At 37.5% G+C, this 20154-nt stretch overlaps 2 protein-coding genes across 3 annotated transcripts; both read left to right on the forward strand.

Annotated features, from left to right (window-relative positions):
• The first annotated feature begins 950 nt into the window (after positions 1–950).
• On the forward strand, positions 951–10062 carry LOC103995700 (embryogenesis-associated protein EMB8). 2 transcript variants are annotated; one of them, XM_009416354.3, is made up of 14 exons: positions 951–1315; positions 1409–1498; positions 2101–2162; positions 3658–3758; positions 4320–4409; positions 4998–5120; positions 5566–5643; positions 6989–7074; positions 7240–7288; positions 8371–8427; positions 8491–8621; positions 8715–8798; positions 9155–9224; positions 9380–10062. In XM_009416354.3, exons 1-14 carry the CDS (start codon positions 1056–1058, stop codon positions 9845–9847), a joined length of 1749 nt encoding a protein of 582 aa, XP_009414629.2. In that variant the 5' UTR covers positions 951–1055; the 3' UTR covers positions 9848–10062. The 2 variants fall into 2 exon arrangements, with proteins under 2 accessions (XP_009414629.2, XP_009414628.2); XM_009416353.3 differs by having other exon boundaries at positions 8371–8621.
• Positions 10063–13800: 3738 nt separating this feature from the next.
• On the forward strand, positions 13801–18848 carry LOC135620251 (uncharacterized protein At5g49945-like). The gene is made up of 3 exons (XM_065123070.1): positions 13801–14962; positions 17944–18147; positions 18231–18848. The coding sequence occupies exons 1-3, from the start codon at positions 13955–13957 to the stop codon at positions 18456–18458; spliced, it is 1440 nt and encodes a 479-aa protein (XP_064979142.1). The 5' UTR covers positions 13801–13954; the 3' UTR covers positions 18459–18848.
• Positions 18849–20154: the final 1306 nt, after the last annotated feature.

Consider the following 20154-nt stretch of genomic DNA (forward strand, 5'->3'; position numbering starts at 1 on the left):
TGTAGGTGTATTTTTATTTTCTTTATTTTTTTTTAATAATAGAAGATGAAAATATTTTTTTAAAAATATTTTTGTTGAAAATTATTTAATGTGTGCTTTCTAAGAAAAAAAAAGTTTGTAGGTATTTTTTTATTATTTTTGAGTTTTATTAGAAATATGCTATATGTAAATATCTTATTAAGGGGAATAGAAAAATAAAATTTCGGGAGATTTTTGGAAAGAATATTTTTTATAAAAAACTATTTTCGAAAATCTCTATAAACACAAGATAAAGATATTTGTTTTTGAAATTTTGTAACGTTGTTTTCAGGTTGTAAAAGTGTTTTAAGAAACAATGTCTTTCAAGTCCACAGACAATCTTCGAACCACCAATATTATATACGATCAACAAAATCCAATAAAAATATTAAATTGCGTCCTCTCCAATATAAACAGTATTAAAGAAATCTACAAGCAAATATCTTCGCAACTATCGTACAGAAACACGAGGTTTTTTTTATAGATACACGTTTTGATTACACATTGACACATTGAAAACAATATATATAATTGATTTTTGAGTAAAGTTTTTTATCACAATTTTTTTAAAATAAAGTAAGACAAATAAGTTTTTAATCAAAATAAGAAGCACTTTTCCATCATTTTTAATTAAATAATCATAAAGTATATATATATATATATATATATATATATATATATATATATATATATATATATATATATATATATATGTCGGTTGGTCAATAAGTCGCTGGCTTTCACGCCAACCGCTCACCAGCCCGTCGCAGCAGAGGATGCGCTCCAGCGGGCAGAAACAGGTTCCATTTGGTTCAACCCTCCACGCTGAACGACTAGGACTGATGCCTCGCCGTGGGTCCCGTGAAAGTTAGAATGGTACTGAAGCGACACGTCATCAACTATAATGTACTAATCAAAGAAAGAGACGATGATATTGAGGACGCTTCTGCCGTTCTCCATCCCGATGCCCATTCGAGCGTAAGCGTCAGATCCGAACTCTCCTCTCCCCTCTTCTTCTTCCTCGATCGCCGGAAGTCATGGCGTCCTACTTCTCCTCCGTCCCCGACGAAGCCTCCGCCATCGGACTCCTCCTTCAGGCCGCCGCCTTGGTGCCGACAGCCCACTACCTCGCGGCCGCGCTCATCTTCCTCCTCGTTTTCCTTTACAACTTCCTCGAGCTCCACTTCCTGGGCGATTTTCTGCGGGGGTTCCGGGGGGACCCCGTCGTCCTCACCTTCGATCCCGCGTCTAGAATCTACCAAGGGGTCGTCTCCATGTGCCGGATCCTCCATGGAAGGTGAGCCTGCAGTCTGATTGATTGGTTCTCTTGGAATGATACCGTTTACCGAAGGTTGGGTTGATGGATAATCGGCGGCGATTGATTTTTTAGGTATTTGGTAACGCCGTGGCTTGCGAGCCCCCATTTGCAGACAGTCTTCTTGAGTTTTTTTGGAAGACCTCCATCTGTTGTTTATAGAAGGTTGGTATTAGGTTTTTATTCGATATTGAGTTGCATTTTGTCCCTATTTGCTTTTGGGATTCGGCATTGGCGTTGATTCACATGGAGAGTTATTCTGGGAACATAAAACTTATTCTTAACACCTCTGTATTGTAATGTCCTCTGCTGTGATTTATCTTTCAAGTGGAAATTGATGATTCTGTTAAAACTAAAAGAAATTATCATTGCGGACTGGGAGGAACCTGGTTAACAATGCATTAACTATGTGGTTATGTCTCTTCCATCTGGAGGAGGATCACAGGAACTGTGAGTGGTGTTTGACATATGTAATTCCTGTCTTCCTATATCTTTATCAATGATACAATCGGTGGGTTTTCTTGAGAAAAATTCAGCAGGCGCCATGTAACTTTTCCTCTCAATGGATATACAGATTTCCATCAGGAATAAAAAATTAAATTGTTTTATCTGCTACCTTGGAACCTGCTCTTGGACAATCAATTACCTTTATTTTTGCCAAGGATAATTCTTGATAAGTTTGTATTTGCTGCCTAGGCTCTTCTTTTGCCCTTATGACTTATGGATGCTCTTAATGTATTATCTGAGCATATTCTATTAAATTTCAGGCAATTATTCTCTGTTCAGGATGGTGGAACAGTGGCTTTGGACTGGTTGCTTGCCTCTGATGGTATGCTTACAAAATACCGACTCTGGATAAAATCAAATGTTGTATAGCATCCTTGAACTTTGTTGCTTGTTTAACTGCTTGCTATCCAGATTCTATATGAGGGAATTGATTGAAGTTTATAATATAGAACAAGTCACAAACTTTAAAAATCCTCAACCATCAGCTCCTTGACAAGCCATGGACCTCTAGACCAATTTGGTCCTTGGAATTTGTGGCTTGTGGTTACTAAATGAAGCTAAGCATTTGTTTTCAATCATTGCTTCTTTTATTCTTGTTAACCTTTTGATAACCTACTTTGGGCATTTTGTTTGAAAATTATCTTTATCTTCATAGCAACTTCTTGTGTTCATTTGCTCTTTTTCTCTTTATGCTCTATGCATGGCTGGTTGTTGCTGCTTCTATATTTCTTGTATACTTATGATCTGCCTTATTTAGCATGTGCAGTGGATCTCAAAAGTAGTGTGCTCAGGAAATGTGTAATTTGTATGTTTGCTTTACTAATGGCTAGGTTGAGGTAGGTGCCACGATAGTTAATTCGGCTTTTTGATGCCCTAATGGCTAATTTGTTTGTGCCATACTCCCATGATAGTTAATTTGTATGTTCGTTTTACTAATGGCTTTCAATCATCCCTGTTATTTTATGTTGCACTGCATGCTTCATGCTTATGTATGAGCAAATGCTCCTGTACAGTATATTTTCCATGAATGTAACATGTGTCCTTATTTTTTTATCTGGATGTTCTTTTCGCACTCAAGGCTTGTTGCCAATGACCTGTGATGTACAATCTTACGTGCTAAGCAAAATGACTTGTTGATTCATTTTTTTTTTCTCAGATTATTCCAGAAATACAATGTAAAAGATATGATGGTCTTGTAGTCAATTAAATCTATATTCTTAACTTGATGTTTGATCTGCGAACTATGTGTTTGTCTGTGATATATTGCTGTTGTGGATTGGTGCCTTCAGTTTCCTCAGTGCACATTTTTTTCTGTCTTGTGATTTAGATTGAGAAAATCTGAGAAATTCTACTTGAAATACTTGAATTGTTTCATAATCATTGTTACTTATGACCATTCATTCAATTTGGTGTTGGATCACCCTCTCCTTCTGAATCTTTTCAACACTTGAAAGTTCATGAATTGATCGATTTTATTAAATGGATTCAGTTATAGGTGCAAAATAACCTTTAATTGTTCTTTGAAGTATTCAAGTGTTCTAATACCACATTTTTGTGATTGTCATATGATTTTTGGACACTTGTTGCATAAGCCCAGTGATGAACATGGAAATAGATGTGCCATAGCTGTAAGTTGTTATCAAGTATCAACTATGTTTTTTTGACCACTTGACACCTTTGAAGCAACCCAGTCTGCACCTTTAGGTTCCTCAAAATTGTACACGACACAAAGACAAAACGAAAAAATAACTTAAGAGTGCCATTATACAGAGTCTTGTATACGATGTTACTTATTAACTTAGACTCCCTATTTACAGTTGCAGGAGGTGCCTCTGACACGGACAAGGTTATTTCAAGAGATGATACTACTCCTATTGTGGTTGTGGTCCCTGGACTGACTAGTGATTCCTTTTCTTCTGTAAGATTCCTGTTTTATCTTTTCTAACATCCCATATGTATTTTTTTAGAATTCCATAAATATGGTTATAGTTTTTTATAGTCCAAGTAGTTATTTAATTGATTCCAGTTATTTAATCGACTCCTTAAATTTTTTATGCATAGTGATAATGAATTGCTCTTGTAAAAACAATTCTTTTGATGAATTGGTGATATTGCCGATTCTTCTTGATAGAGTGATTATAATAGTTCCTTATTAATGTTATGAGATGAGAGAAACTTTGATAAGTTGAATCAGCCAGATGCATCATCTTGGTTAGATACCTAAAACCTGCTGTGGGTTTCACTTTAAAATTTAAACTGTAGCAATCTTGTAGTAGATATCATGAAATACAATTCAAAACTTCCAAAAGACAACTTTTGTTTTGTAATAAATGCAAAAATTTTCCCTTCTTACTCCCAGCAGTTGCAGCAACTGGAACTTTCTATTACTGTTCTAAAGGCTTGCTAAAGGGGCAATCATTCTTTTGTTTCTATCTGGTGGTTGATCAACTAATATGTTGGCTTTAATCTTACACTGCAGTATGTGAAACATGCTGCTTACACAATGGCAAAACATGGATGGAATGTTGTTGTGAGCAATCATCGAGGCCTAGGAGGTATCTCCATTACGGTAAAATATGTTCCTTCCATCCTATTTGGATTGTTCATTGGTAGGCAATATTCTTGATTTCCTTTTTTCTCCTATATTATTACTTAATTCAGGTAATGAAGTTGTGTGTGACGATGCTTACTAATATAGGTTCCAAACAGGGGACAAATTTAATTTGGTTGTTAACCTATGATCATTTATTCTTGGCTGCCACTTAATCTAGGCTACGTGATTCTATCATAAGGCAAAATTAGTAACAATTTTTTTTTCATGGCATGGATTCTGCATCAAATACTGCAAACTTTAATGTCTTCTGATTGTGGCAAAACATCATTACATCACATTAGAGAGACGAGGAAGAAGATATTGCATTGCTTTTCTTTGTTGTTGTTGTCATAATTAAACTTGTAAGTCTAGAAGCTTTCTTGCCTTTATCATGGTGGAAAAAAACAATTAAAAATTTTGATAGACGTGTAATCAGATTTACATAGCATGCTGACAAAGAATGCCTTGCTGGACAAGGTGCTACTGCAGCCAAAAAATCTAGGCACAGCCAAATTGATGTGACATTCTATTTTGGAATTTTAATGTTGATTGCCATTTCGACAGTCTGATTGCTTCTACAATGCTGGATGGACGGAAGATCTTCGGGAAGTTGTTAACTATCTTCATTATGAATATTGGAGAGCTCCTCTGTTTGCTGTTGGGACAAGCATTGGTGCAAATGTATTGGTATGCAAACAGGTTTTATTTTTTAAAAACTATAATGGGCCTGGACTTGTAAATCTTGTTTTGTTTTAAAGAATTTTCAAATATATTATGTGGATCTTTATTTTTCCAGGAATATAATTGTTTCAACATACAAATTCTAGTTCTTGAATGGCTTGTTGTCAAATACCCATTACTAGTTGTGTTCACATTAATAAGCTATTTTCATGTTTGCACTCTTTGTCATGAGCTAAATTCAGTGTACTTGACTTGGAATTCTTGGAACTTCTCTTGTGAATCTTATCATTTAGATATTTCTTTAACTGCTTTAGGAATTTGGGAAAACTATTAGTCATCATGTTATTAATCTTCGTTTGAATTAAGCAATCTGATTATTTATTTAGTGAAACAAACCATGTTTTTCTTAATTACTCTTTTACTGTTTGCTTTTATTGTTTTTCAATTTTAGGTCAAGTATCTTGGGGAAGATGGGGAGAATACGCCTATTGCTGGTGCTGTTTCTGTTTGCTCGCCATGGGATCTAGTGGTTAACTGTCTTTCTTCAACTTACATACAGTATTTGTACAAGGATTTTTTTTTAACTTTAAGTGGCACAAAGAAAATCATAGATCAATCTGGAATTTACTTTATTAGTTTTTTTGTCACAAAAAATGTTTCAATTTATTGTTTTGAGCCATCTATATATTAGATTGTGGCTGCCTTTCATGTAACTTCATATATGCTTGTTACTCTTTTCAAATAAATAAGGCAACAAAAATTCATTACACGTAGAATTCAATGTCATCGCTTTTACTTATCTAGATTGGGATCCATGTCAAGCTGCACTAAAATCCCTGAGGAACTAGGAATTGTTTTGGAATTAGTTGATCCCAAGTTTTCAATTTAGGGAGCATGGGGTAATGTTCAAACCAAAGTTTGCAACGGTCATCTGAGCCATGTCAGTCCATGTCTAGCCAGAATGTTACGAGTTTGGTCTATTCTAGCGAACTGTGTCGGTACATTAGTATGTACCCAATACTGTTGGGGGAGGGGGAGGAGTGGAAGAAGAAAGAAGAAAAGGATTCCAAAAGAGGAAGAAAAAGGAAGAGGAAGAGGAGAGGACGAGATGTATCAGAGCGAACGGCAGGCATCATCACGAGGAGTCACTTTACAGTCATGGTGAAGGAATAAAAGAAAAATAATATATATATATATATATATATATATATATATATATGTATATATGTATATGCATATATGTGTGTATATATATGTATATATATATGTGTATATATATATGTACACACACACACACACATATATATATACATATATATATGTATATATATATACATATATATATGTATATATATATACATACATATATACATATATATATAAATACATACATACATATATATATACATACATACATATATATATAAAGTAGAGAACCAGATCAAACTGTCTGATTTGGCCTACTCTGCAAACCGGTTGGTGGTTGGACAGTAAATACTGGCCTAACCGTACTGAAGTGGTTGGTGTTGCAATCCTTGGTTGAAACTTTTTTTGGCTTACTTTAATTACTCGTTTTGTCTATTGAAGTTTTCTTTTTCTTTTTGTTATTGGTAAAAGAGATACTATTTTATTCTGCATTTCATGAGTAAGGACCTTTCATTGTACATGTAAACTAGGATAAGACTTATCATAACAGACAATATTCATGCATCCCAATTAATTTAAATTTGTGCTTTCCTACCCAAATACATCCAAAGTAGTTTTGGACTGATAGTGGCTGATATTACATGAACTTCATAGCCTAAGACTTGAATTTCTCATTCCTTGCATTGTCATGTTGTGGTGTTAATTTTTTGTATCATTCCCACTTGTAGGTATGTGACAGGTTTATTTCTCGCAAGCTCGTCCAGCGATTCTATGACAAAGCTCTTACAATTGGCCTTAAAGGTTATGCTCAATTGTATGTTCCATTTGAACTCCATATCTGGTGAATTATTTATTGGTATGCAGGGATTTCTCTAAGATTATGCCACTGCCCCTTGAAATATATTGCATTACATTCATCTTGTAGCCTACTATCCTACTTAATTTTGTATGTGTTGGGCTGATATTTACTTTTGCTCAGACATCAGCCTATATTAACTCGACTAGCAAATTGGGAGGGCATCAGAAAGGTAAAACTCTTGATCATTTTGAAATCTCTTTGTTGAGCAATTTTCACATTCAATTATCATACTGTAATTAAAAAAGCAACCTATCAGTCTCTGTCCAAGCAGTCAATTAATTGAGGTTGCAAGTAGGAAATAGCAAGAATGTTATGGAACATCAGGAAAAAAGAAAATTTCTGATTAGATTAGCATCAATCAACTTTTGTCAGATTCACTTCCATTTGTTTTCAACATTAACCATTAATTATGTACACAACTTCTAGGATAGCTATGTACATCAAAATTTCTCTGGTGCTTTCTTGGACTGCGGAATGCATAAAGAGTTCTCTGTGCTTGACACATCCAAACACACAAGTATAGGCACATATTCTATTCACTGTATCATTTCTTTTAGCTATAATTCACAAAAAATATCACAACCCTGCAAGTGAACCAGTTTTGCGCATTAACCTTTACAATGATGAATTACCTTTAGATACTTGGTTGTGGTTCCTTTTTTATCCTCCGTTAGTTCAAACAACACAACAATCCTTATGCAGGTGTAGAGATGAATAAAATCTGTATTTATATCAAGAGTTGGTAAGCAGCAGATGTCATAATTTACTTGCTTTTAACTTCCAATAATTTTTTGACTTGGAACATCCTAAGTTGTAAATTCAGATGATATTTATAGAGTTCCTAACTTGGAGAAGTAGCTGGAAGATTTGGATAAATTGATACTATGGTCAGTTTGCATTAACTAGTGATATACTGATATCTAAAACTAAACTTTGTCGATTCAACCTTGTTCTATACTCTCTTTAAAAATTTCAAGTTCAACGTCCAACTGCTAGAGTATGTACCTTCTTATGGACTAGAAATTTGAATTCACGTACTTGAAATTTGGCCTTGTAGAGGGATCCAGCATGATCACTGGAAGATTGATTTTAGTGTGATGGTTGTAATATTCTATCAAATTGTAGCAAATGCTTTTTGATTTTGATTGTTATAATTTTCTACAGCCAAAAATTTTGTAGCTTTACTCTCACCTGTTAGTCGCACACCTACTTATGGCTTGTTTTCTTTATTCTTTGTTATGTTGCTTTCAGTCATGCTCTGTTCGGGACTTTGACAGTCATGCCACTTGCCATGTTGGAAAGTTTGAGGTATTTCCATTGGCTACCTTTTGGACTCTTTTCTTGAGTTACACAGTGTCTTGTATGTTTCAGACTGTAGATACCTATTATCGCTGCTGTAGCAGTGTGAGTTTTATTGGGAATGTAGCTGTTCCATTGCTATGCATCAGTTCATTGGATGACCCAGTCTGTACAAGGGAAGCAATTCCTTGGGATGAATGCAGGTAAAGTTGAAACCATGAAGACCAGTTTTTATTGCTAAAGTGGCTGCCTCCTCTCCTCTCGTTTCAAACTTATTAATATTTTTAATTTCATAGGGCAAACCAAAACATTGTTTTGGCAACAACTGCACATGGTGGACATCTTGCTTATTTTGAGGGGCTGACAGCACATAGTTTATGGTACTTATCCACTCTTGTTCTCTTGATTATTTTCTCTCTCTTTTTTTTCTTGAGATGAATTGTCAGAGGAACAGAAACTTGTTAGCCATGCTGGTGGTATGTGCTTATCTGAACACTTTCTATAATTATGAACCGGATGTCAAGAATCTTCATTATCATGTTACAGCCACTGACGAAACCTATAGAATCAACCAAGATACATTATCTTGTGCTTTTGTCTCTTGGAAATGTTATTTCTTACATCCTCTTATTAGATCTGGATGGACAGTCACTGCACCAAGTCATCGGTGGATCATCTACTCAAAGTTGGAACTTCCTATATTTCTTCTGCAAGGAACTGAAGTTTTTGTTTGCAGGTGGGTTGGAGCTGTTCGCGAGTTTCTCAATGTTCTACACTCGAGTGAATTCATGCATGGGCAGATTAAGGTTCACTTCTTAACCTTTAAATGACATGCTGTTATACTGAAGTTTGATATAAGATCGTCTCATTCACTAACGGGATTTAATTGATCTAATCTTCAGTGTGGATATGTTTTATGTGTGTTATTATGGTGTTAAAGATAGTAATATGACTGATGCAGACACCAAACCATGGCTTGCATTGTTCGCTTGAATCGGCCATCGATAAGGGGCCATATGTTAATATCACGGAAGATGGAATGGTTGCTGCAATGACTAGTGAAGGACCAGACCACATGACCGAAGAGGACTTGCATGATGATGAATTATGCCATGTCGATGAACCTGAGGATGAAATTGTGCTTACGGACCAGAGTTTGCTTGGAACAGAAAATGACATGGACAATGGTAGCGAGCCTGTGGATTCCGTGCAAGAGATAGAGGCAGAAAGCATTACCAAAGCCATCCATGATGTGACTGCTCCAGTAAAGAGATCCATCAATCAGCTATTACAACATTATGATATATCAATGTGGTTGCTAGCTTATATAGCTATCGTCACAACTTGGCCTCTTCTGGGCTCTGCACTTTCTGTTGTCTTCAAGAGAAAGCTTAGGGGTTTGCTGCCAGTACCATGGCTTAGAAGATGAGGGAAAAATTGCTAATAGGTGCATGAAAGATTTTTTCCCCTTGTAATCATCAGTCATTAAAAATGTGTTGTAATCTCATCCTAATGACAACTCCAATAATCTGGAGGAAGGATCTACCAGAAACCAACATCTGATGAAGTCCTCTTATTTACTTCCACATTATGCCTTCTATGAAAAGTCCTCCCTGCAGATAGTAAACTCATGGTTATGATGACTTATTTGTGTTGGGGGGGTTAATTGTGATTCTCATTATTATGTTCTTTAACTCTGAAGTGATTAGTTAAGGACATGTCATATGCATAATGCAACTAATGTGTTTGTCCACACCTAAATTAAAATCGTCATCAAGAGATATGTTATGATAGCAGCTTGGTTTGGCTTCCACTCTTGTTTGAACTTTGTTAGTCTAGTGCAGATATCTCCATCATGACTGTAGCAACTTTTTGCTTAATGGTTTGGCTTGTAGATCTATCTTGTTGCCCCTCGTATGGAGATCCAGCTCAATACATAACTTGGCAAACGATACTTTGCTTGCAGTGCTGTCAATGACACCTGCAGTCTAAGCAATTTGTCAGGAGCAGCTGAGTATTTATTCATGGAGATCTTAGTATTTGTTTACAAAATGTAACATCTGTGTATCCAAAGAAACTCATTAGTTAGTGCTGATAGTACTTGGAATGCATAGAATATGATGGTATTTCTGATCTGTTGGTATCCTTAAATAAGGTCAACTCTATTGCTTGCGCTAACGAATAAGCCATACATAATGTATTACTTGCATATTTACATATTCATGTACTCCGTCAGACTCTTTTGCAATATTTCATATGCTTGCAAATATTCCTCAATTTCTATGGTAGTTTCAAAGGAACTAGTTTATTCTTTGTTCAAGTTATCCGTCATTACAATGTAGACATCCAACGACATATTTCCAAATAATTTATATCGTCAGTAGCATTTGCAGTGGAGATTACATTGCTGATCCTTAGCACACTCGACTCACATGGCGGAGGAAGAAGGCCTCTCTCCTGCGAGCATTTCACGGTCTCACAAGGGCTTTCTTTTATTGGAGTAAACTTTAGACCAAGATCCCGAAGCCTTTGATTCGGGAACTTGGAAGGCTTCACTCCATCCTCGCGCCTGGACGTGCAAACAAGTACAATTTTGATCTTTGTTGAGGACGAAGCTATTTAGATTATTAGGTTTTTAGGTGATTGGGGAACATCTCTCTCAGCATTTGTAACAACTGTGAGCGATGGATGGCACTCTCAATGCAGAGAGAGTGCCCTGAGGCTGCGGAAAACGTAAGCGAGCAAAACGAACACATACGACAGAATCAGTGATGCGTGTAAGCATACCAGGATCTCTACGCTTTGAGATAGTAAAATGGTGCATATAAGCATACCAGGATCTCTATCTCTATGCTCTGAGATTAGGTTTTGCTATCTCGGAGCATGGAGATCCTCAACGGTATTACTCAAGACTTTAACATTGTTCCATATTTTTTGCTCGGTCTTGTATGCCCTCTCATCTTGTCACAACGAAGAGGCACAAGATAAAATATGCTCGAGATACATAATTCGACTGGTCCCTCGACGCTTCGTCCGATTCTTCGACTTATCGTCATCTCTTGCGGCATATTGTCCAATCAGTCAGTTGACTTCGCAACTCCGATATCCTTGACATAATATCCGCTCTTCTTGGCCCGATGCCCGAAGCTTTCTATTGATACGTCGATCGATCCTCCGGCTCGACGTCCAATCTTCTGACATGTTTATCCCCGGCCCAACATGATTCTTCCTGCTTTAATTGTCTCATCCTGATCGAAGCATCCTGCGTCACTTAAAACGCAGATTAAATCATAAACACTCGTCAATTGATTTCATCATCAAAATACGAAATTCAACAAGTGTAACTAACTGATTTTATGTATCACTCACTCACTCACTCCTTGCTAAAGATGAATAAAACACTAATTTATCCATGGTTAGTAAAGGAGGTTGGGGCCCAACCCACTTGCCTCGAGCGGAAATGAGGGTCGATGCCTGACCCCTCTTCCAATGGTTGATAGTGAAGGTCAAGGCTCGACCCACCCACCTCGGACGGGAAGGGGAGTCGATGCCCAACCCTTCCTCCATGGTTGGCAGAGGAGGTCGGTGCCCGACCCACATACCTTGAGTCGAAAGAGGGGGGGAGGGGGGGGGGGGGGGGTGGGGCGGGTCGATACCTGATCTCTCTTTCATAGTCAATGAAGGAGATTGATGCTTGACTCACTAGCCTCTAGTGGGAAGGGAGGTCGACCCAGTTGAACCCATTAGCAAACGAGGTCGGCACCCCACCCTTCCTCCATGGTCAATAAAGGAGGTCAATACTTGACCCACTTGCCTTGGGCAGAAAGAGAGGTTGGAGATCGACCCCTCCTTTATGGTCGATACTTACCTCTCAGCTTTGAGAAAAGGGGTTGGAACCTGACCTACCTACCTTAGGCGAGAAAAGGGTCGACACCTAACCTATCTATTATGGTCGATAGAGGCGGTTGGCACTCTACCCACCTACCTGAGGCAAAAGTGGGGTCGACAAGTGGAGGGGTCGAGTGTTGAACCCCCCTTCACTTGGGGTAGGTTAGTCAGTATGCATTGATTGCTCATTGCTCGAGGTAGGGAGGACATGTCCCTGTCCGTTTTTGGTACGTTGATCATGAACTCTTGCTCCCCCTCAAAGAAGTGATCAAAGGAGCATAAGACCAATGTATTAGATAGGTTAGATGTCGTGCTTCAAGACCCTCGCCAAAGAGTCCTCATAACATGCTTTTCGGGGGTGACAAATTATCAAGAGAATATCATTGATCAAACACGATCCATCTGGCACGTGTCCTTCGTGTAGCGTCAAGGTTGGAAGGAGACAAAAGCTATCCCCCACTAATCTACTTACATAGACATCGACCCAAGATAAGTAATTATAGGTTGTCTCCACCTTTGTTGCCAACGTGTACAAAAGACAAAATTAAGATTGTCGATGACAATTAAAGACTACATCGTCGAAGAATATTTATAAAATATGACGCTCTATTGCTACTAGGTATAAAAGCTCACTTTAACATGGTTAAGAGGTTATTATTTACTATTAGCGATTGTATTCATTTACCTTATATTACTAACTTAGGTATCGGAGGGATCGACTCGGAAAACCTCTTTTGACCTTTAATCTTTGTGTAAATGATACCTCAAACGTCTTTCTCAAGAACTTAGACGTTTCCATTTCAAAGACATATCAGATAATCCTACTCATATAGATTTAAACCATATCGGACTGACTTAGATGTCAATAATATTTTTCCATAATATATTCGATATTCAAGATAATACTTAGTTTATTTGATTTGAAGTGAATGTAATGTTATTGTATATAATGTAGGTGTTGTAATCTACATTGGTTATATAATATTAAGTAATTTAATAAAAAAAATATTTATTTTAAAATTTTCATGATATATTCAATAAATGGGTTATCATATTTGAATAATTAGATTGCATGTATATAAAATTTTAATTGATCAAAAATAGTATTCATCTTAAAAGGTAAACCGTCGATCTTATCATATTTTTAGATATTTTTAAGACAATCTATTACATTATTTTTCTTTTAGGACAAGTAGTGTATGTAAGAGAACAAAATTATTAAAATAAAAAAAATTAATTTTTTCATACTTAGGAGGATTCCATCTCATGTTATTAGGGTATTTAATTTTATATTTTATAATCTTACTGCTTTATTTATATTTTTTTATGTTTTCATAATAAAGAAAAATTATATTAGATTTAATTCGTTTTCTAAATCATCATCATCATCATCATTTACCGGGAAAATGAGTTTTTACGTACTTCCACGTGTCCATATTATGATTTCCAAATAATAAACCATAATTTAAAAACCATCACAATCAAGTCTCTCTCTCTCTCTCCCTCTCTCTCTCCGTCTCTCCTCTCTCTCTCTCTCTTCTTCCGTCTCTCTCCGCACCACCGTCTTCCTCTCCCAAATCTCCGTTTTCTTTTATTTCTTCTCCCTTCAAGAGAGAGAAGAGAGAGAGAGAGAGACCAGTTGATCCCGATGGCGATCCGGTGGACGCGCGGCCTCGCCACGTCCCTCTCCCCGCACGGCGACGCCCTTCTCTTCCTTCTCGCCTTCCTCTCCGTCCTTTCCCTCCTCACCCACGAGCTATCCCGCCACTCCGTCCTCGCCTCCGCCGCCGATTTCGAGGGCTTCGACCCCGATGGCGACGACCTGGACGTCGATCTCGACACCACGGCTGAAACCCTCGTATCCGCCACCCCCGCCACCTCCCTCTCCGGCGCCTCCTCCCAGGAGTCCCACCACGGCCCCCCGGCCGCTCCCTCTCCCCCTTCCGATCTCTGGGACGAGGATGAGTTCGAAGGCATCCCTCCCGCCGTCCAACCCCCGGACCACGACCCCGACTCCGCCGCCGACGACGATTCCATCCTCCCTTCCTCTAAACCAGTGGAACTCTCCTCTCCCCCGTCACCCCCGCTCTCTCTCCGGTCCTACTTCCTCGAAATCGTCTGTGTCACCTTCTTGATCTGCTTCGCCTTCAATTACTTCCATGGGAAGCGCCGGAACGAGGCCATCGCTCTCGCCTGGGCGGCCAAATTCGCCGTCAAGGATTCCATCTTCGACAAGAACTTCAGCCTCCTCGGCACCGGGGACGGCAACGACACGCCCCTTCTCCTCAAGGAGGGTCAGGACGTGTTTAAGTTCTACGCCACTGGCCGACGGTACTGCCAGGGAATGCTCGCCACGATGGAGCTGCTGAGCCGGCACGACCTCATCTCCCGGGCGCTCCATCTGGTGTTCTCCAAGAAGGACACGATCACGTTCGAGGTGGTAATGAACGAGGATGCGATGGACCATGTGGTGCTCGCTCTTGCGAGGAAGAAGACAGTTAAGATGATGCATAAGGAGGAGAGGGACCTCCAGAGGTTTGCGAGCCCTGTGGTTGCACCTCCAGCTGGAAGGAAGTGGGTTGCTGATGAGCTGATGGTGGTTGCGGAGTCCAAGGAGGTTGCAGGGGATTTGATCACTGATGTGGTGCTCGATCAGGTAATTTGCCCTTTATTTTCTTGATGTATATTCTCTATAGTAACATTGTTGAGAATCTAAGATGATACGTATGCTCATTTTGTTGATAAAAACTTACATTTTTGGAATCTCTGTAAGATTGTGATTTCTCTTAAATATCTTAAGAACTTTCATTTTGGGCATGAGAGGACTCTTTCTGCAGTCACTTTGAAGTAATGGAGAAAAAAGGGATTGAGGTACATATGTGCATTAACACTAGAATTCGTTACATCAGCTATGTGTGTTGAGGTATGTTAAATAATTCTATCCTTGTATTGACGCTGAAATGACATCCATGTGATGCTTACCCAACATCCGCATTTGGCATGGAAACTGGATGTTATATGGAGGCAGCAGATGCAACCCTTAGTGTGGTCAATGGTATTCCATATTACATGTCACACCATATGGATGATACATTAGCTACCCACCTTCATGCTTGCTACTTGGCATCATGTGAGTGACACATGTCAGCTATCATCATCTTGTCCAAATGAACATTAGGATGACAGCATTTAGTCTTAAGCCTGACCCCTTTGTAAATCAATTAAAGAAGAAGGTGGAATATGTTCAAAGAACACCATAGGTTTAAAGTGCAAATCAACCAAAGCAAGGGAATAAAAATAAAATTTTCCCTATCTTATAACTGTTCTATGTTTATCTAGTCAGTATTTAATTGCCAAACTTATTCATTGGAAAGGAAATGGAGTTAAGGATTTTCAGGATTAGTACTCTCACCACTTCAATTTCATGAAAACAGCAAAATTTAGAATTCTTGCTACCAATATTTCATTCTAAACCTTATGTCACTTGCTAGATTGTACGTGGAGCCTTAATTGATTGACTCAACGCACATGAAGTTTGCTTCTTATTTTCATTAAGTGTGTTGAAATTTTCCATAGTTGATGCTACTCAATAAATATTGTTTAAATTTAATCTCTCAAATAAATAGGGCTGATATGATAGCTAGTAGTTAGTTTTCTTTCATAAATTAAATTGGAGAAAGATGACATCCTATACATTTGCTTTCAGTTATCTGTTCTGTTTTGTAATAATTTGAAACACTATGGCAGAGGTTTCCTTTTGTGTATGTGAGATCCCTTTAAGATTGTGTGACATTTTCTCCAAACATGCTACATGGCCTGTTATGACATGATTGTTTTTCCTTCATTTTAAAAATCAGTGAAGCAATTGTATTAGCAGGTATTGTCTTTTTGCAATACCTTCTAGTACAGTATTGTCAGACTCGAGACCTTCTAGGTAGTATATTGTAAATGAGAATGGTGTCAATGATTGTGTATGTATTGATGTAACTTATGATCTACTTATTCCAGCAAAGCAAAGAGCATCTCAAACTTTGTTGGTGATGAATCATGAAAATAGATTTTAAAATTCTTGTAGTGAAACAACCTTTTTGGGTGCATTGGAAGATCATTTGCCTTGTCACTTTCTTGGAGATGTGTATTCTCAAGATTTGGCATGTGTTGTCTCTATGCTTTTGGCTAAGATTATCAATACATATATAGTGAGTGTATCATGTCCTTGGGCTTTGGGCTAAACTTATAACTGAATGTACCATGTTGGTTTGCATCATTGAGATCATTATTCAATCCCTTGAACCTTACATATTTCACCAAGTAAAGAAAAAAGAAGGGAAATGGAATATCCTTTTAGTCATATTTTGCTCTCTGCAAACTAGTAACATCACTTGATTTTCATCACTTAGAAACTTTAGCTTGCACCTATAGTCTGAATTGAAGATCTATCTAAAATTCTTAGCAAGCAGCCAGAAGCCCACAGGAACTAATTTTTGATGTAAGAAGAGCATGAGATGTAGAAATATCTTGTAGATTTTGGTAAAAGGCGCCATAAACTTATTTGGATGTTTTGACCTTCTGGTAGAAGACATAGACTGTGATAATTTCTGAGCTGAACAGGATCTTTTAGGTAACAGATGCATGTAGCAGCTACACTGTGAGGTTCTGCATATCTTCTAGTATTTGGATCGGCATTATGTATGTTTAACTGATATGTATTTATAATTCTGCGATGTGAGAGCACTTGAATTGTCAAATCTTTTATAAATTAATAAAGTTGATATATTCTTGTCAACTAACTTGTATTGAGAAGGCAGAGGCATATGAGAACAGTTGATGTGTGTTTGAATCATTTTCGTACTGGTGATGAACTTTATGTATGTCAAGGTTGGATAAATGGTGGGAATATTTGTTGGTTAGGTGCCTCTCTAGACTAATAGTTGAGTGTATACAGTGCTAGATGTGGGGTCTTACATGTGAAGAGGTTAATAATTCAGGATATTGCCCTGCCATCTGGGTCAAAAGGTATGAAAAACATTGGAAAGTTGAAGGATCCTATGTTTGTGATTCGAGTTCTATTGCATCCTTTCGAGTATTTTTTGGAGACCCAGCCGATTCAGTAATCCATATGATCAGTCTCTAGACTTGAGCTCTGTCATACCGGATAGATCTTGACCTAACATCATCAAGGAAATATGTCACCTAATGTTAGTTTCTGATGCACTTGGACCAGTGTTCCAAATTTATGATGATTTCATTACCATAAAATCCCTTAAAATGAAATAATTAAGATTGTCATTTTTTTATAGAACTTCTTGTACATTTGAAGATTCTGTAAACCATGTACTCTGCTTATTATATTGATTAGCAAAATATGATGGCAGAAAACAACAGCTTCCAAAGTTCATTCTCTTGTAAATTGCATTCTTTAATTATCTAGCATTCTTTGTGAGAAAGAATTACCAGGCATTTGTGCTTTTATTTCAGTTACCATCATCAAGTTTTTGCTAAGTTTGCGGACAGCTTGCCTGCTAAGTGGCTTAATTCCTTCAGTTGATGCTGTGTTTACCTTTGATATGAAGCATCGCTTGTTGGTGAACGTCGCTAAATTGTCCTAACTTCCATTGCTATGGTTGTCACCCTTAGGTTTTTGGTGACAAAGCATTTGAGAAGTTTGGAAAGTGGTTTGTCTCACTGCACTTCTCGGATCAAAGCCCAGGATCTCACAAGAAGATTCTCATGTTCAAGTTTGTGCTTCCAGATGCCAAGAACATATCTGACATGTCAAGATTGGTTACTCTTGTACCATATTACATTGACTTGATAGGCCGATACAAACTAAGCTCTCATGTAAGCGAACTGTGATTTCTTGAATATTTGTTATCAGCACAAGTCGTCGATCATTGTGACACTGTGTTCTACCTTTGCTTCAGGCTCGCTCAAAAACAGAAGCTGTTAGAGCAAAGGCGGCCCAGGAGGCATATAAAGAACTCCAGAACGCGAGACAGGAAGCATTGCAGAAGAAGAAGGCGGAAAAGAAAAAGATAATGGAAGAGATTGAGGCCAAACTTAGTGCGGAGGCACTCCGCAAGAAAGAAGACAAGGAACGTGCTCGGCAACTGAAGAAGGCAGGGCCAAGACTAAAGATGCTGCGTCGCTAGAATGCCTTATATCGCACAAGTTACTGTGGCTTGTTGCCCTCCTTTCCGATGGGTAAACCGGAATCATCACACGAATGGTATTATGCTTCTACTTAGTTATGTTGATTTTGTTCGTGATGCAATGTTTCTAGATCTTGCTAGATGATTTTGCTTCGAGCTAATTTCGGGTTTTGAGTCTCCTGTTTAACTGATACTTGTTGTTGTTACTCGGCGAGATTACAGTGAGTCATATGAACTTTTCAAGTCTAGGACACCTGCCAGTATCCGTCGATACTAAATTTGCTTTCGAGGACTTATTTTGGCCGCATTTCATGTTGTATTTTCACATATGCAATTTTCTCCCCGAGACAATAATAGCAATTGCTTTTATTGTAGGAATTATTCAGACCACATCTTGTCTCATTTTGAATTGCAGCTGATTCATGAGATTTTCATTATTTTTATGACCCACTTAATCCTCGCATGTTCCTCTTATTATATTAGTCATGGCTTTAAGAAGTGTATTGAGATTATGTCTTAAATGTTGTTGACTTCTCAACTAAAATTTTATCCATGAATTCTATTGATAATAAAGCCTTAAATTTACATATTACTTGTGTAAGGATTTCATTCCAAGTCTTTTTTTCGGTTGGGAGTATCTCATCATCTTGTTATTGATCTCTCGAAAATAAGTTGGGGTTATAATGTTATGTTTGAATTTTTATTTGTCTGATTGAAGTATTCATGTGGGATTTATAGTTATCAAAATCAAAATAACAATTCATATTTTTTTTAAGTTTGAATCGGTGGGACCCACCTCGACGTAATGATTATATTAAAAAATATATTTAATTCTAGAATATTTTTTACATAATGAAAAAAGAATGATACAAATGAAATATATAATATAATTTTATCATAAGGTCTTGAACTCGGTTCTCATCTTTATAATTTATTAGGGATGTCGTTTATACGCGAGTGATGTCGCGATGACCGTTTGATTTTATCTTCATTGATCCTCCTCTCTCCATTGGCAAATGATGATTTCTCTGATGATCGATGATTATAACAATAAATGATGATGGTGATTTCTCAATATTCTTTTCTTCCCATCGCATTCTTTTCTCTTTCATCTCTTGTCTCGATTTCCTCCTCCATCGTAACTATTGTAGCCCCCCACCCCTCCATAGTAGTCGTCCCCGCCCACCCCATGACCTCATCTCGTTAACCATTGCAACCCTTGCCCCCTCCCCATGTCTTCTATCGATCCTCCTTCATCTTTCCCTTACCTCTTCTATACGACCTCTCTTATACATTATGATAATTTTGATTCTATTTATATTTAAATATATTTATTTTTTTGTTATGTATAAATTTTAATATTATTAATTAAGTTCGATAATAATTTTATTTTTTTTAAATTATATAAATTAATTAGGAAAAAACTCGTGGATTCCTCACCCCAATCCGAGATTCCCTATCTCCAGTCGTGTCCCATCAAAATGGGGAATTGAGCAAAGATGAATAATGAGAGATGAGACAAGGATGAAGATGTGAAAGCATTCCTAATCCCGTCCCATCCCATCCCATTGATATCTCTATTATTTTAAAAAAGAAAAGTAGACAGTTGTAAAGAGTTGGTGAGACAGAAAATATAAAAAGTCATAGAATATTGATGAGATAATTAAATTTAAGATAGAAAATTTTCTTCTCCCAT

This window comes from Musa acuminata, chromosome BXJ2-8, assembly GCF_036884655.1.
Source record: "Musa acuminata AAA Group cultivar baxijiao chromosome BXJ2-8, Cavendish_Baxijiao_AAA, whole genome shotgun sequence".
Lineage (NCBI taxonomy): Eukaryota > Viridiplantae > Streptophyta > Magnoliopsida > Zingiberales > Musaceae > Musa > Musa acuminata.

Coding starts and splice junctions, on each gene's coding strand:
- LOC135620251 (XM_065123070.1), top strand. CDS start 13,955: ATGGCGATCCGGTGGACGCGCGGCCTCGCCACGTCCCTCTCCCCGCAC. Junction 14,963..17,943: donor CTGATGTGGTGCTCGATCAG/GTAATTTGCCCT, acceptor TGTCACCCTTAG/GTTTTTGGTGACAAAGCATT. Junction 18,148..18,230: donor GATACAAACTAAGCTCTCAT/GTAAGCGAACTG, acceptor CCTTTGCTTCAG/GCTCGCTCAAAAACAGAAGC.
- LOC103995700 (XM_009416353.3), top strand. CDS start 1,056: ATGGCGTCCTACTTCTCCTCCGTCCCCGACGAAGCCTCCGCCATCGGA. Junction 5,121..5,565: donor GCATTGGTGCAAATGTATTG/GTATGCAAACAG, acceptor TTTCAATTTTAG/GTCAAGTATCTTGGGGAAGA. Junction 5,644..6,988: donor GCTCGCCATGGGATCTAGTG/GTTAACTGTCTT, acceptor TCCCACTTGTAG/GTATGTGACAGGTTTATTTC.